Source organism: Hydractinia symbiolongicarpus, chromosome 10 (assembly GCF_029227915.1).
Source record: "Hydractinia symbiolongicarpus strain clone_291-10 chromosome 10, HSymV2.1, whole genome shotgun sequence".
Taxonomy (NCBI): Eukaryota; Metazoa; Cnidaria; class Hydrozoa; order Anthoathecata; family Hydractiniidae; genus Hydractinia; species Hydractinia symbiolongicarpus.
In genome coordinates, this window is record NC_079884.1 from 8,853,384 (window position 1) to 8,871,317 (window position 17,934).

The window sequence follows — 17,934 nt, forward strand, 5'->3', positions numbered from 1 at the left end:
AGTGGTGGAGAATACGCAGAGTATTCGTTCTTGAGTTTTAAAACCACTTCCCGGTAACAAAAGGGAAATCTTACTTTACTAAAGAAGTTACCGGAGCATTAGTCTCTTGTGTGTATGTCACAAACATAGCTTTAGAAAACATTTCACAAAAAGTTACTCACCTTGCTCAACAAATCGCACAGTGTATCAAGTATACCGAACCGACACATGTAAACTTTTCCTTCACTGCTTTTCAACATCTTTTTCACGAGACTGATAAATTCGGCAGCGTTTTCACCAGAGGTATGCAATTCATTTAGATAACTGTAGTAGGACAGATAACAGCATAAAAATGGTTATGTTAGGAAGGAAACCGAACTCCATGGAAGGAGACAGAATCAGAATAAAAGCAACAAGCGTTCCAAAACTAAAAAATACAAATTTTCTATACCTCATCAGCAAGTGTAAAATCATTCTCTTCTTTTCTGAAGACTATGAAAATAAATAAATGTTAAAATTCTTTTTTTCTTTAAAATTCTTTCATTTTAAGGCCTGCAAAAAAAACAAAAACACATTTGATATTTTTTTCCGTATATGCACCAACTCTATTAAACATGAAACCAAACAAGACAAAGATGCTAAAAATGTTTACCAAAATTTTCTTGAGTGGACTAACCTCGGCTAGTGTTTCCAACACTGTACAGACAATCTGTCTCATAGCTCTCGACGATGGCATGAACAACAACAAACGCAACCATCCATTCATAGCAAACACACTTCGTACTGATGCCACTGGTTGTTTCTTTCTAAGACCTGCATTATAAAGCCACGTCATACCATATTTCTTCATCAGGTAACTTTTCCTAAGTTCTACGTCGTTGACATGTGACGTCATTTTCCATGCTTCAAACGAATTGCTTGCACTTTCTTGCAGCCATTTTAAGGCGCTCACAGGTGGTGGAGATAAAGTCGGTTTGTTCACAGTTATCACCTAAAAAATTCATCACGTTTGTTGCATATGTGGAAAAAATATTTAAATAATACTTTTTAAGATACAGGGCAGGATATCCGACATGTTGGTTAGTGGAAGATATTGTTTATTAAACAGGGTATCTACTTAATAATTAACCCCTAAAGTTCTTGACATTTCTTGACAAGATGATTCCTTATTTTTCAGCTACATTTAACCAGGAAAAGTATTCTAATTTAGATTGGATTAATATTGCAAATTTAATTACAAGGATATTGATATAACAGATGTAAAAAAAATTAATGCTGATTACAAAAAGATCTGAAAGTCAATCCTTACTAATATTTCTATAAAATAAAATAAAATAGTTTTCATGACCCAATGAAACCTGAAATTTCTCACATTTTCCTTACGTATCAAAGAAGTTGCAGTTCCTGATTTTTCCTGAAAATTATTGACAATTTTCCGATTTTCCTGAGAAAGTGACCATATCCTGGACATGTCATTGTCCATTGATTCGCCTATATCATTCTAAACTAACTCTCTCACAAAACGCGAAAGATCCTGCTAGGAAGCGGTTACACATTTTTCAAAATTCTATACATTATATCTGCGTTTCCAAAACACATGTAAACAACATGCCAACCTTTCTGTTTTCTTTTTGTTTCGTCTTCATGCATGAATTAATGATATCTAAGCAAGGCAATGTAACAGCTTCCATTACGTCTGGACTTGTATGTTGAAGTGAATCGAGAAATAACTTGAATACTAAAAAAAGTGAAAAAGTACGTTTGTTTCTAGCTAAAAGGTATTAGGTAGGGCTTTTGCCGAACAAAATTGATAATTGTAATTTAGAGTCAACAGCCAATTCATCATTACAATCTTAGTGTACCGGTCACTACATCTGGCCAAAGTAGGCCATAAAATAATGCTCACATACCACATCTAAATCTTTCTTCCCACAGATTATCACCACATGCAATAGATTCCCTCAACACTGACAGTTCACTGTCTAATGAAATTTCCTAAATGTAAACAAAAATTATTTCAGTAGACATGAGTATGCTTTAAACTCCTGAATTGTAATGACTTAAGCTTACATGTTAATGAGAGACACATGACAAATATTAACGAACCAACGCAAGACTAAAATTTGTTACGAGTTACGAACTTATGTCTCTGTAAAACTCAAATAAAACAATGACGTTTCCAGAACTTTTATGAACCCTGTGATTATATCTGACCTATATCCACTGAAGATTATTCAATTTCTCTCAATTGCTTGATTGAGTACTTTTTATAAACAAGATGAAACAGGAGGGCTTCGTAACTCACCGACACCATGTTTGCAGCTTGGGTAGATAAACACAATGTGATGCGATTGCATATAATCGAGTTCAATTCTGCATTTGCAGCTTTGTTTTCTGAAGTAAGCTTGATCAACAAAGTTTGAGCAAGTAAAACAACATCTGGTTGTCTCTGCTGCAAGTTGTGCTCAATCAGTTCTTGCAACAATCCCTATAAAACGTTAAACAATTTGAAATGTTGTTTACAAGCTGATAATAACTTTTTTGTTAAATTCGATTTCACAAACTTCAGTCTTCAGGAAACGAGCAAAGACTTAGAATTGCTTAATGACAACTTAGTTCGTTAAAAAATAATAAAGTCTGACTGACCTCTTTTAGCAAATACTCATGAGTAAGTTCAATAGTGGAGAAAGCTCTCAGCAAAGTCAAACAGTGATGAACTGTTGATAACGCACACCCATAGCATTTGCTTATTCCAGTGGGAGCTCGTTCTATGTCCTGAGCCAAGGGAGAAATCTCTGTAACTCCACTAAATGATGGTAAACGATGGAATGATGGTTGACCAATAGAACTTGATGGTGATGCTACAAAATCTGGGCTTGCATATAATGCTTGTGATAATGTTTCTTGTTGCTTCACATCATATTGCGCAAGTTCCTTACGTGTTGCAATAACCGTTTGAGTGACTTTGCTCATTTCTTCAAATGCTGTCTTACAGTCAACACAATATCGCTGTGCCACGCCCTGAATTGATTGATTGATTGATGACATTGCTATAGCTGATGATGACGTCGTTTGAGAGTTGGCATTGCCTGTCAGGGAAGAAATATTCCATACCATGCTACTAGTGGAACCAACTGCTTTCTATTAAAGAAAATCAAGTTAGAAATCAGACAAACAGAGAAATATCAGAAATATCAGACAATCTACTACACGCAATACTTTCTACACTGTTACTTCGTTGATATAAAAATATTATAAAGCATTTTTTAATAGAAAGGGTTTTGTGATTACAATAGTTGCTAATACAATACCACGTTTTGTTTACAATTTTTAAATAATAATTTAACTTAGAATCCAATAAAGTCTTAAAAACATGTATTTTCTCATCCCTCATTACCTTTCCATTTCCAGTATTCTGATTATATGCAGACTTTAATAATGACTCCAATGCATGACGATGTCCTGAAAGTTGTTGATAATACTGATCTGCTTTATCTAAAGCATTGTTGACCGCCTTCAATGCCTTGCCTCTGTCTTCCTCATTATTAATGGCTTCAACTGATGTGCATGGATGCGAATTCAACGTGAATTCAAACTTCGCATACTTGCAAAATCCACAAGAAGTGCAAAGAAATGGGTCTCGTTCATCATAATTGATTGCCCTAACAATGCAAGTTGATAACACATAAGTGAGGTTACAATTAATACTAATATTACAATATGGAAGATACATAACCTTTCCTTAAGGGCATGCCACGATGGCTCTGTCACATTTATAAAGAAGTTTTTTTTAAAATAAAATTTTCATGCTGAAGAGTTGACAGTAAAGAGACTAACAAACAAACCTGCATTTATGACATTGGTAGACATTTTCACCACAATTGCTACACACACCAGGATGTGCAGGAACACTAGCGCTGCACCTTGGACATTGGAGTGTTTCTGAAGAAAACTGAAAAAAAAGAAACATTAATTAATGATATTTAAATAACAAAAATTGAAAATCAAACAATAAAGGAAAGAAGTAAGACAAACTTGGGCATTGTCGTAAAATTCAGCAAACTCGATCATTAGATTGTATGCTGTAATAGGAAAAGCCAATTCCACCTGCAACAAAACAAAACAAAAAAATTCAATAGTTCACAGTCCAATATACTTCGAACGTTGGTAACAGTTAAAGGTACTAATACACCACACATTTACCTTGACTTCAGTTTGACCTTGAGTTAAAGTTATTTTCTTTGCTTTTTGCCATATGCCAGACCTATATAAAAGTATAAATTATTGAGCATGAAGTAAACAAACAAACAAAACATACAGGCAGGCACACATATTATTTTTATAAACATACTTATTCTTTAATTCAACAACTGATGGAACAGGTTTGTTGTTATAAAATAAATTGATTGTTTTAACCTAAAAGAAAGAACAGGGAAAGTTTTTACCTCAATAAAAATAGTTACAAACTGGTTTTTTTAGATATTTAACAAACTGATCCTTTTCACAAAAAAACACAGCTAGAAAACATTCACTACCACGCAGTATGCTGTAACCATAGTAAAATTCACCATACTCTCCTCTTATTAGGCCATACAGAATGTATGACTCGAAATACAAGAGGACTTGATTGCGATTATTGATTTTAAGTTTTTAGGCAAACTATAGTCTCGCGCACACGCCAATCACCAATTTAGCACTCCCAGCAACGTTTGTTGACTGGGTTTATTGACAAACAAATTTTTACCCTTTTAGGTTCGTTACGAAGAAAATTCTTACCATTTTAGCCCTTTTAATATCTGATATTTTTAAATTGAATTTCGAAATGGCGTGATTTGCTGACAACTTGATGATCTGTGATTTTGTGGTATATCTAACATCTGACTTCAATGAGGATAATTTGTAGTTCTAAAAAAGAAATCCACATTTCTTTTGAACAGTTAATTTACAGAGTAAAGTAAAGTGTTCTTACAGCTGGTTGGTTGACATTTCGAGTTGGAGAATTTGTTTCATTGAGATAAGTAGGACCTTAGCACCTTAAAAAATCTGGAATAATAACAGGTCATAAGTATTAATAAAGAAACAGTAATCTTCTTCATTATAACGAACTGTATAAAATGGCCTACATTAAATGCAACTTCCGGATTGTTACATATCACACAAGGATCACTTTCCAAATAATACCCATCCAATTCCACATAGCTTTGCAACTTTCTAAAAGATTAATAAAAATAATATAAAAATAATACAAAAATAATATGAAAATAATATAAAAATAATATAAAAATAATATAAAAATAATATGAAAATAATATGAAAATAATATAAAAATAATATGAAAATAATATAAAAAAATATAAAAATAACATAAAAAATAATATAAAAATAATATGAAAATAATATGAAAATAATATAAAATAATATGAAAATAATATAAAAATAATATGAAAATAATATAAAAAAATATAAAAATAACATAAAAAATAATATTAAAAAAATATAAAAATAACATAAAAAATAATATAAAAAAATATAAAAATAATATGAAAATAATATACAAAAATATAAAAATACCATAAAAAATAATATTAAAAAAATATGAAAATAACATAAAAAATAATATAAAAAAATATAAAAATAACATAAAAAATAATATAAAAATAATATGAAAATAATATGAAAATAATATAAAAAAATATAAAAAAAACATAAAAAATAATATAAAAAAATATGAAAATAATATACAAATAATATAAAAAATAATATAAAAAAATATGAAAATAATATACAAATAATATAAAAAATAATATAAAAAAATAAAAAATATTATATAAAATATAATATAAAAAATAATATAAAAAATAATATAAAAAATAATATAAAAAATAATATGAGAATGACAGAAATAATAAAATTTACTGTTTAATAAACAATAAGTAGTAAGTCATTAAGAAAAATGAAAAGTACAATTAATAACCTGTATAAGCTAGCATTTGGATGCTTCATCAACATATTGTTTCCTTCTTTTAACATAGACATCACACCTGACGCAAAATCCTTAATCTACAAAATAAAAAGAGATACTATAAATTATAATATAATAGAAAGTAAAGGTTGAATACTAATCAATATTGAATCATTCATACATGTATAAAAAAGATCTTAGTTTGACAACTAAAATTAGTACTTAAAATTGCAAATCAAATGAGATTTATATATATAAATATGATATTTTAGAGTGAAAAAGCTGTAGAAAGTTGCTTAAAATCAGGATTTTGACTGCTAGCTACAGATCTGACAATAAAAAACAGGAAATAAAATATAAACAACATTTTTGACGAATTAAATTAGAAATAATACAAAAAAATAAAACTTTCTCCTGCCTTGTCAGTGAGGGAGTTATGTGATGTTTTCAGTATGAAAAACCCAAACAGATCAATAAATTGTGACGCCCTATGACCATAACTTGGAAGACTTTCCCATAAATTCCACATTTGCTCGATTAGCTGAGATTGTTGCTCTGGCTTGATGTTTCTTAAGAAAAAAGAAGATAAAAATTCAGAAACTAATGGGTAATTCAACCTAAAGAAAGCAAGGAGGAGAGCAGGTGGATCTTTTAAATCAAATACATGTATAGGAAGCACTTACAAGTAAATTGTGTGGATGAGATCGTGAACTCTCCATCTTAGCTGTGTTGAGTTTGATTCCAATAAGAAATGTTTCATAAAAGATACCAAGATTGGACCAAAACATCGGGAAAATACATGCTGTATCAATTCTACTGCAAATGCTGAAAATTTATACGCACTTTATCAAAAAGAAAAAGAGAAACATATCAAAATTAAAATATAACAAATAAATATAAGATAATTAAAAAAATATGTTAGATGATTTTTACAATTTTCTTTCTGTTACTTTTAGTGAATCTTAGATTTGTTTATATATTATCTCGAAGGTCACGTCAAACGTTTACGAATGATGAAATATGATGATCTTCTCATGCCTTTATTTCTTCATCCCCAATGACTTTAAGTTTTAGAACTCACATATTATCTCCCCTACCATTTTCAGATGAATTAACCTACTTTTCTGTTTTTCTTTCTTCTCAGATTTCTCATGTTTCTTGGTTGAATGACTTGTCAATGCCAGAATAATCAACTCAATAATTTTCGCGGATACATGGTCGTTTACTTGATAGCTTGCTTGTACCAAGAAGGGCAGGATAGCTAAAAAAATAATAATAAATATTAGGTGGCCTAAAAAATTATAACAAATAAATATTAGATAATTAAAAACAAATCTAATTAAATTGGTGTGATAACAACAGTTACCTACCTTTCTCTTTCTTACAAAAGGATTGCCAATTATCATTTCTTGATGCAGCGATATCAATACAACCATTAATATTCTCAGTCTAATTTTTTTATAAAAGATACAAAACGGAGTAAATAATTAGGACACGGTCATAAAAACAGTAAAATACAAAATTAGCATTACAAGAACCATCACAAACCAATATACTATAAGAATCTTGGTACGTTGATTTTAAAGAAAGACACGTTTGATTGTGACTTACCAATGACACTGTTTCTTCGTACGTCAGCAATACATTTCTACTGGGTAGATCATCCAAAGTAATTCCAGATAATTGAAGTAACTCCCTAAGAAAAAATTACCAACAGAAGTGTTATTTAATGTAATATATTTTATTATAAAATTTTTAAAAATTATTTTTGTCTTTGGAAATAATCAATTGTTAAGTGTGTGTTTAATATAGTATATTTATAGTAATAGAAAAGTAACAAGCTTTCAAAAGGGTTGAAATTCAACAAATAAAAAAAATCATAGCCTGGGAATTAGAGCCTGGTGGCCTTATGGTAGAGCGTTCGCCTTCAGTGTAAAAGGTCTATGGTTCAAACGCCAGCTGAGTCATGCCAGAAACTATAAAAGTGTGAGTTTAGGAGGAGAATAGGACTAATATCTTAGGCAGTTATCTAGTTGAGCGATTGTTTTCCTTGCATCCTCTCCCTAGCTCAAATGCAAGCTTTAAATGCAGGACCTTTATTGACAACAGTACCACAAGGAACTGAAGAGACTATCCTGGGAAAATAATAATAGCAATAATATTAATAGAATGTAGAGCTATAAAATTCATGTTGTTTGTCTCTTATGAATAAGATAAATATATGTTATTAATCACCTAACAGACCCTTGCGGTGACATTATTTGTGTTACAATGCAAAAAACATTCTACCTGGTGACAGGTGAAAACTTACAACAAAACAATAAGACAAGGGAAACAAAAACGTTTTTATAGTACAAAACAGTTTTGACTTGAATGTTCTGAATAGTTTTTAAAATAAGAAGAGAAAACATTAGAACTTAAAGTTAGATATCAACGAGTACGTATTTCCTATGAAACACGTAATACTTTTACCAAAATATATTTTTTGTATATTTTCTGCATATTTTTACAATATATAAATAACACAGAGAAAAACAAGATTTTATTCATGCTAAACAACTTTAATTGAAAAATTAATTAGTATTGAAATATTTATAGAATTATAGTGAAATAATAATTATAATGAAAAATTAGATCAAATTGAAACGCAATGAAAGAACTTATATAAGACAAGCTGGGTGTATAAAAACAAAATTCAATTTGAATATTTGTTTTTAAACTCAGGTGCAAAGCTTACAAATAATATATTTAATAGTAAACACACAAATATTGGAATGAATTCATTTAAAACAGCCAGGAAGAAATGCGAAATTTCCTACCCCTAGAAACGCCTTATATAAAGGTTTATTTGGAGAGTTGTATCAAAAATACAAATACCATGCAGCCATCAAAAGTGAAATATTGCATTTGCATTGGGATTCAGTAGCTTTGACTGGCTTAATTCTTGCAATAACAAATCACAACACAACATACTGCCACCAACTTACTAAAGCTCAGAAGAAATTTAACATTTGGTTAAAAAAATGATAAGGCGGGTTTCCACTCAACCGAATGCGGTCGAATCGATCATTCGTTTAATGCTGCTTCTTTTATTGGTACAAACCAGCGATGGAATCACACAGTTTGAACCAATAGAATCTATGGATGGTAACTATATAATAATTGGTCTGTTTAGTTCAGAAACGTGCGAAGACAGTGATACTTTGCTTATGGTCGAAACTATGAAACATTCTGTGCAACACTACAACAATGAATTCAACCATCGACAGATTGAAGTGGGTCAAAATGTTAATATTTCAACAGGTTATAAGATATATGATGTAAAAGGTGATGAAAGGATTGTAGCAGATCTTGCAATAAACCTTGTAACACAGAAGTGTCCATGTCAAACAAGTCAGCTACCAAGTGTTATTTTAGGAATTATCTCTGGACTACCATGGAAATTAACAACAATGTTGGCAAATTTATTAGTCGCATATAAAACACCAATCATAAGTATCCGTCCAAGTACACCTACCCTTGATAATAAAATTTATCCTGACTTTTATCGGACAAATCCTATACCAGAAGACCAGGCAAATATATTGATAAAGTTAGCATTACATTACAAGTGGAAATATATCAGTGTCATAGCCTCAGAAAATGAATATAGCAAGTACACTTACAGTTTAATTACTGAAAATATGAAAGCACAAAACATATGCATAGCAATTGGCACATACATGCCAAAGGATAGAAAATCACTAAAAAATCTAATTGTATCAATGAAAAGTAATATATTTTTAGAAGTTGTAATACTCTGGGTATCAGTGCAAGATGCCAAATGGTTTGTGAAGATGGCTGATGAGATGAATTTGAACAAGACATTAGTAGGAAGCCCATCCTGGACAAAACACCCTTTTATCAATCAACTTAGTCCAGGCCTTAGTCAAGGCTTACTAGGTGTCACATTTGATGATGGTAGATGTCGCTATTTCGAAAGATCAATACATGACCACTTTTGGAACTTGAACGCAAATTCAAATGGAAAAATGCTCCACAATTTCTTTCTCTGTCAAAACATAAGTCAAAATAATACGAACATTACACTTCAAACCTTTGAACATAAATTTTCCTACGAAGCATTGATGATGGGGTGCGATATAGCAAACGCCGTAAAATCGTATACGTATTACTTCGGATGGCTCATACAGCATTTAACGCATGCCAACATCGTTGTCACTACACAAAGTTTTCAGCAGACAGTTTCAAATTACTACACACCGAAGATCTACATTGAATACTTTTTTGGTTTTTCAACAAATGTATTTCTTACGATTGCTCAATACAATCAAGCAAAAAAACAAATCTCTCATAAAATATTCGCAAGAGCTTTTCGAATATTACATCTAATAAACCTCTTTGAAGTATATGACATCAATTTTACATGGATTGGATGGAAGTCTACTCCACCAAAGTCTGAATGTATCTCACAATGCATGGCAGGTTATTATAAGTTACAATATTTAGACAAACCATGCTGTTCATATTGTATCCCATGTGCTGAAGGAACATTCAATAAAAACAGCACAAAATGCTCCATGTGTCCATACAATACAGTTTCAAACAAAACACACTGTATTCCGTTCACTAATCAATATTTCACATTAACAAATATGTTTGCAAAAATAACTCTTGTCATTACAGCACTTGGTAATTTTGCATGTATATTTATCATTGCAACATACATTTATTACAGAGATACACCGCTGGTTCGCTCATCATGTATGAAGAATTCCATTGTTCAATTTGTTTGTCATTGTGCTTTGTTTAATACACCAATTCTCTTAATTGGGGAACCAACAAACACCAAATGCATGATCTACCCTTTTCTTACTGGATTTCTGTTCACAATCATTTGTTCCATGACATTGATAAAAACCATGCAGTTGCTTTTTGTATTTAACCAAAAATTGAGAATAACACAAAGAGAGATGTTCATAACAAAATCAACTGAAGCATTGACAGTTTTTTTACTGGTCTCTGTTCAATCAACATTGGCTGCTGCGTATTACTTAACAAACTCAAACACAATAAAAGAACATGCTGATGTTTTGACAATAACAAAATTTGTGTCCTGTAAAATCAAAGTACCATTATTTTTACAAATTTGTTATATAACCTTGCTTTCCATCATATGTGCTGTTCAAGGAATACGCGCAAGAAATCTTCCAGACAATTATAATGAGTCAAAGTTCATAACATACTCAATGTTTGCATTAACAATGTTTTTATTGGCACCTCTTCCATTAACATTTAATCAAGAGGAGAAGTATATATTTTCGATCACAACTTTTATCCACATTTCAAATTTCAGTACTTTATTTATTATGTATGGTTATCGATTGTGGATTATATTCATGCATCCAGAGCAAAATACTTTGAAAGTGTTTAAAGCAAAAGCTGCGCAAAGTGTTTTAAGCACTTTTAAAAAAAACTGATCATAGCTCGGTTTAGAGCTTGCTGTACATAATCTTAGGTAACATTAGAATTAAATGAAGCACATTTTTGCTCAAAAACCAGCTATTTTACATTAAAAATATTGCTTTTGATTTATTACAAAAGTTAAAAAACAAAATGTTTTATGTTAACTCAGTTTCTTTTAAATTACTAACAAAAAGTTATATACACAATAAGTTGTTCTTACAAATTTTCATCTACATAAAAATACCTGCATACATCTGTCACACAAAATGGTACTGCTAGTATTGAGACACACACAATGCGGTATAAAAAGTGATAGGTGAACCTGTGCAATTTTCCACGGGCAACAAACTAGTTTTTCAAATTTGCTTGAAAAAGATTCTGCACGGCTTAATAAGAAAACAAGAAAAGTTAAAAAATTTAGAATTAAATTTATGATTCATTTATTTGTTACAAACTTGTAAATATGTATGGTATATATCAAGTACTACTCTACTCACAAATATCTTTGTAAACAATCATTTTTATGTCAAAGTTAGAGAGGAAAAGAATCAACATTAACTTCGATAATAAAAATAAAGAAGATTAAACCAATAAGAGCAGATGTTCACCTGTCACAAAGCAGCATGCTGCGATGACAAAATTTATCTGTAGACAAAATGTAGAAGATGGTAAAACATAATTTAAAAATAAAGTAATACGTGAAGATATTTGTCAGTAGCTGGCCATATGCTTTCGTTGCAGCATGAAAGCTTGTGCATCTTCTATTATTACGTGTTAGTTAACACAGCTTATTCAGGGGATCCGAGGTTGATTGATTTTCACGACATTCTAATTACAATTTTAGCTACAATTGGGTATTGCTTTAATTTTAATAACAACAAGAGAAAAAGGTTCTTTATAAAAATAAATTGCTAGAAATTGTAGGAACCTTACTTATTATTTCATGCCATTTTAAGGGATGTGAATGGTCTAAGTACTTAAAGTGGAATCTAAAAATATAACATGCTCATTGTGTCTAAAATGTTTCCATGTAGATGGACCTCAAAGAATCATTGTGCAAAAAAATATACTTATGTCGTTATACTTTTCAAACTATAAATATTTATCCGATCAGTGTCTTTAAAAATACCTGAATTCTAAAACACAGGAAGGATAGCTAACAAAGAAAAAATACACTGCGGAATGCATACTTCTATATATACAATCTATGAGTTATCCCTTTAGTATGTATGTTTTAAACCATCCCTATAGAGTATTTTGTGCTGTAAGGGCAAGTAGCATAAATTGAAGTGTACAGTTGATCTGCAATTTTAGATTGCATCAAACATTCTGACAAAGAATGAATTGCAGGAGCATTTTGACAAACTCGGTGTCTTGTGTCAATTAGAAGCAGTAAAACTGATGCAAGTTCTGTATGAATTTTAGATTGAAGCAACTTGAGCATAAGTAAGGTAAATAAATAGACGTCATGATTAAACTGCTTGCATTCCTTTAGCCTGCCTATTATCTGTTAACTACCGAATTGGACTATTTCTGCTGGTGTTGAACTGTGATAAGTGAAATAGAAATTTATTGCAGGTGATGAAAAACTTCATTAGTACTGTAATTAAAGTTATTTTAACACTATACATAGATGGGGGTCAGATCTGAAGAATGTTGAAAGGAGTTTAATGGACATTTAAAAGAGTATCTATAATTTATGATTAAGTATCCATGGTGTAAGATACAGACAAGAATTACTGGAAAAGCTTATTATTCATCCTGTTGAATGTGTCAACAAATACTCAACTTTGTTTTTTCAGCCGGGCATACAAAATATTTTAAACCTGATGAAAAAACTGATAATACCCATTATTACCTGACTGATACAAAAATCCCGTTAGTATGAAAAAATCTGATGATTTAATTGGTTTACGGCTTATTTTAACAGGTCTTTGTATGAAGCCATACTAACCGGTTTTGGAAGCCATTATAAAAATGGTAACATAAAAACGTAAACAAAGAAAAAACATTTTCATAGCACACAAAAAATATAAAAGTGGTTCACTTAAAACCATCTTTTCGTTTCAATTCACATAAACAATGATTCGAATTTGTTTTGTGTACTTACAAATTTTTAAAATCGAACGATCTTGAATTCGAAAAGTAGGAAAATCGAACATGCGTTTTTTCTTCCTTGTTGCCTTGGAAATAGAAACTTAAATAAAGCTATGTTTGTTTTGTTCAGAAAGGAATATTTATTTGCAGACCAGATACAGTCAGGTTATAAAACAGATACTGGCCGGTTTTGATGTTGCACTGTAAAATACAATACCCTCGGTCAAGGGCACAGACCTCGCAAGTTCAGTCTGTACTTTTGACCTCTGGCTTTGTATTTTGCAGTATAAAATCAAAACTGGTCAGTATTCGTTAAGTACAAACTGCTCAATTTTGAAAAAAAGTTCATAATTTTACAAAAATAAAACTCTTACAAAAATTGGTACTGTAAGTTTTTATGTATTTTATGTTACCCATTTTTCGAAGTATAGGTATTATCAATTCTCAATAGAAACGTAAGTTGTAGATATGCATTTCTTTATATGTGTGTTCATTCATATGTATCAGATTGTTTACAAATATTAAAACAAAAATAAAGAAAAGGTGTCGAAAATGTAATTTTTAAAGCTACAAGAAAATGTAAATAAATTTAGGCCAGGTGAATTTTTTTAGCAAATAAAAGAAAATAAAAATGAAAAAAACAAAAAAAAAACAAAGAAAACATTATACATTAGTTTGCTTTGATATCTATTTTTTTAAAGAACTGAATATAAATTAAATACACTAAGGTGCAAATTTATACCATAAAATAACACATAAAGCATAAATTAAACTTATTAAACAAAAAATAAATAAAAGGATTGTATAGTTAAAAAGAAACTTTATTAGGTAAAAGATCTCCATGGTGGAATTATTTTTTTCTTACTATTATCAATTAAAGCGAAGCAATATGTTGATTAAGTGTGCAAGGTTTAGTAAAAAAGTTTCCAACAGTTGGTAAATTTTGTTAAAAACAGATAAAATCATTGTAAGCTACACGCCTCTTTAAAATAATGAAAATAAACCTACTACTAGTCTTGGTACTGACCACAGCATCAGATTGTAGTAAGCAAATGCAACCAATAGATTCTATGGATGGCGATTACATAATTATTGGTTTATTTAGTTTTAAATCATGCAAAGATGGTGACACACTGCGTATGGTGGAAACCATGAAGTATTCTGTGCAGTACTATAATGATGAATTCAACCATCGACAGATTGAAGTGGGTCAAAATGTTAATATTTCAACAGGTTATAAGATATACAATGTGAAAGGTGATGAAAGGATTGTAGCAGATCTTGCAATAAACCTTGTAACACAGAAGTGTCCATGTCAAACAAGTCAGCTACTAAGTGTTATTTTAGGAATTATCTCCGCACTACCATGGAAATTAACAACAATGTTGGCAAATTTATTAGTCGCATACAAAACGCCTATCATAAGCATTCATCCAAGTACCCCTACCCTTGATAATAAGATTTATCCTGACTTTTATTGGACAAATCCTATACCAGAAGACCAGGCAAATATATTGATAAAGTTAGCATTACATTACAAGTGGAAATATATCAGTGTCATAGCCTCAGAAAATGAATATAGCAAGTACACTTACAGTTTAATTACTGAAAATATGAAAGCACAAAACATATGCATAGCAATTGGCACATACATGCCAAAGGATAGAAAACCACTAAAAAAACTAATTGTATCAATGAAAAGTAATATATTTTTAGAAGTTGTAATACTCTGGGTATCAGTGCAAGATGCAACACAGTTTTTAAGTATGGCTGATAGTTTAAATCTGAACAAAACAATAATTGGAAGTCCATTGTGGACAAAACATCCCATTATTACTCACCTCACTCCAAGGCTAAGTCATGGTTTAATAGGTGTCATATTCGAAAAGGGAATTTGTTATTATTTCGAGCAGTCAATACATAACTATGTTTTGAGTCTGAAGTCTGACGGTAAAGGAAATTCATTGCGCGATTTCTTTTTGTGCAATAACGTAACAAATAAAAATGTAACTTTTCACCAAGTCAAACCTATATTTTCTCATGCTTCTCTAAAAATGGCATGCGATGTTATTAAGTCTGTAAAAGCATACACTTATTATTTTAAACACCTAATAGAACAATTTACTAGCTACAACATGAGTGTAAATACAAAGACATTTAAGAAGTTAGTACAGAAATACTACTCAGTAAAAAAAAGCTTCAAATCATTTTTTACTTTATCACATGCTGTATATCTTACGAGTGCTCAATACAACCAAGTAAATAAACAAATCTCTCATAAGATATTTGCAAGAACCTTTCGAATATTAAACCTAATAAACATCTTTGAAGTATATGACATCAACTTTACATGGATTGGATGGAAGTCTTCTCCACCAAAGTCTGAATGTATCTCACAATGCATGGCAGGTTATTATAAGTTACAATATTTAGACAAACCATGCTGTTCATATTGTATCCCATGTGCTGAAGGAACATTCAATAAAAACAGCACAAAATGATCCATGTGTCCATACAATACAGTTTCAAACAAAACACACTGTATTCCATTCACTAATCAATATTTCACATTAACAAACATGTTTGCAAAAATAACTCTTGTCATTACAGCACTTGGTAATTTTGCATGTATATTTATCATTGCAACATACATTTATTACAGAGATACACCGCTGGTTCGCTCATCATGCATGAAGAATTCCATTGTTCAATTTGTTTGTCATTGTGCTTTGTTTAATACACCAATTCTCTTAATTGGGGAAGCAACAAACACCAAATGCATGATCTACCCTTTTCTTACTGGATTTCTGTTCACAATCATTTGTTCCATGACACTGATAAAAACCATGCAGTTGCTTTTTGTATTTAACCAAAAATTGAGAATAACACAAAGAGAGATGTTCATAACAAAATCAACTGAAGCATTGACTGTTATCTTATTGGTCTCTGTTCAATCAACACTGGCTACTGCGTATTACTTAACAAACTTAAACACAATAAAAGAGCACGCAGATGTTTTGAAAATAACAAAGTTTGTGTCCTGTAAAATCAAAGTACCATTATTTGTACAAATTTGTTATATAACCTTGTTTTCCATCATATGTGCTGTTCAAGGAATACGCGCAAGAAATCTTCCAGACAATTATAACGAGTCAAAGTTCATAACATACTCAATGTTTGCATTAACAATGTTTTTATTGGCACCTCTTCCATTAACATTTAATCGAGAGGAGAAGTATATATTTTTCATCACAACATTTATCCACATTTCAAATTTCAGTACTTTATTTATTATGTATGGTTATCGATTGTGGATTATATTCATGCACCCAGAGCAAAATACTTTAAAAGAGTTCAGAGCAAGGACAATGGAAAGCTTCTTTCAAACACAAGATATATCTTAATGTTGTGTTTTGCATTTCGAAGGTTTTTTTTATTTGGCATGAAAATATTATCATAATATTTTGTACTGCGTTTACTTATTAATAATATTATTATTGAAATTATTTACCCAGGATAGTGTCTTCAGTTCCTATTGGTACTGCTTTCCACGAGGATCCTGCAAAAGGGTCCTTATGCATTTAAAGCTCCCATTTGAGCTATGAAAGTCGTGCAAGCACAGCAATCACTTAACTACACAACCGCTTAAGATATCAATACTATTCTTGTGCTGAGCGCTAAGCAGAAAGGTAAGATTCACACTTTTATAGTCCCTGGCATGACTCGGTTAGTCCAAGCATTAATTAAACAACAGCCCGTGCTAAATGCACCCCTAACATATGCCTCTACTTCAACTTATTCTTACACACAAACAGTTTATTTTAAAACGAATGCAAGCCTCCTCATTAGGAGAAAAATTAATGGATGGTTCTATTTGTTAAACAAAGTATTGTGGTATATAATGCTTAATCTTATATGCCTCATATAATATTTGATAAGCTCTGAAAAAATTAAAAATATCAAAAAGGCTAGAACATCCTAGACCTGTTATTGCTTTTTCTGTTCTGTTCTGCTTTTAGAATTTTTTATCATGAAAAGGGAATGCAGAGAGACTTTGTAACTCAAGTCAGCAATTGTCAAAGCAAATGTTGACAAAAATTTTGGTGTCAACATGGTGTAACTTCAAGCATGCAATTGCAAAACAAAATATGAATTGCTGATGTGAAACAGAAGTTTGCTGTTGTAGGCAAATTTTTGTATACATGAAATAAATTGAATGGCTGGGAGATTGCATAAACGCATGTATATCAATAACATAGGCAGGACATAGAAACAGCAAATAGATTAGTCATATTAAAAGCATACCTTAGATTTGACAGATGTGAACGAAGGTTGTGTAGGTCTTTAACATAACGATATTTCTCTTTTGAACCACACAAGGCAAGCAATAGCTAATCAAAACATTTGAATATTTAGAAACTAAGAAACTT

General features: G+C 30.8%; 1 protein-coding gene across 2 annotated transcripts in view; it reads right to left on the reverse strand.

Annotated features, from left to right (window-relative positions):
• The window catches only part of LOC130612725 (E3 ubiquitin-protein ligase UBR4-like), a 67,686-nt gene that overhangs the window by 10,716 nt on the left and 39,036 nt on the right, over positions 1-17,934 (reverse strand). For both annotated transcript variants that reach the window (XM_057434073.1, XM_057434074.1), the window contains 21 exons: positions 17,810-17,895; positions 7,553-7,637; positions 7,312-7,390; positions 7,062-7,202; positions 6,625-6,766; positions 6,360-6,510; positions 5,954-6,039; positions 5,103-5,190; positions 4,756-4,884; positions 4,331-4,395; positions 4,183-4,243; positions 4,015-4,086; positions 3,825-3,931; positions 3,377-3,641; positions 2,626-3,120; positions 2,285-2,467; positions 1,890-1,974; positions 1,596-1,717; positions 656-970; positions 431-471; positions 162-303 (listed from right to left, as the gene is read on the reverse strand). In XM_057434073.1, the coding sequence (XP_057290056.1) occupies positions 162-303; positions 431-471; positions 656-970; positions 1,596-1,717; positions 1,890-1,974; positions 2,285-2,467; positions 2,626-3,120; positions 3,377-3,641; positions 3,825-3,931; positions 4,015-4,086; positions 4,183-4,243; positions 4,331-4,395; positions 4,756-4,884; positions 5,103-5,190; positions 5,954-6,039; positions 6,360-6,510; positions 6,625-6,766; positions 7,062-7,202; positions 7,312-7,390; positions 7,553-7,637; positions 17,810-17,895 (2,940 nt within the window). The remainder of the gene's footprint in view (positions 1-161; positions 304-430; positions 472-655; positions 971-1,595; positions 1,718-1,889; positions 1,975-2,284; positions 2,468-2,625; positions 3,121-3,376; positions 3,642-3,824; positions 3,932-4,014; positions 4,087-4,182; positions 4,244-4,330; positions 4,396-4,755; positions 4,885-5,102; positions 5,191-5,953; positions 6,040-6,359; positions 6,511-6,624; positions 6,767-7,061; positions 7,203-7,311; positions 7,391-7,552; positions 7,638-17,809; positions 17,896-17,934) is intronic.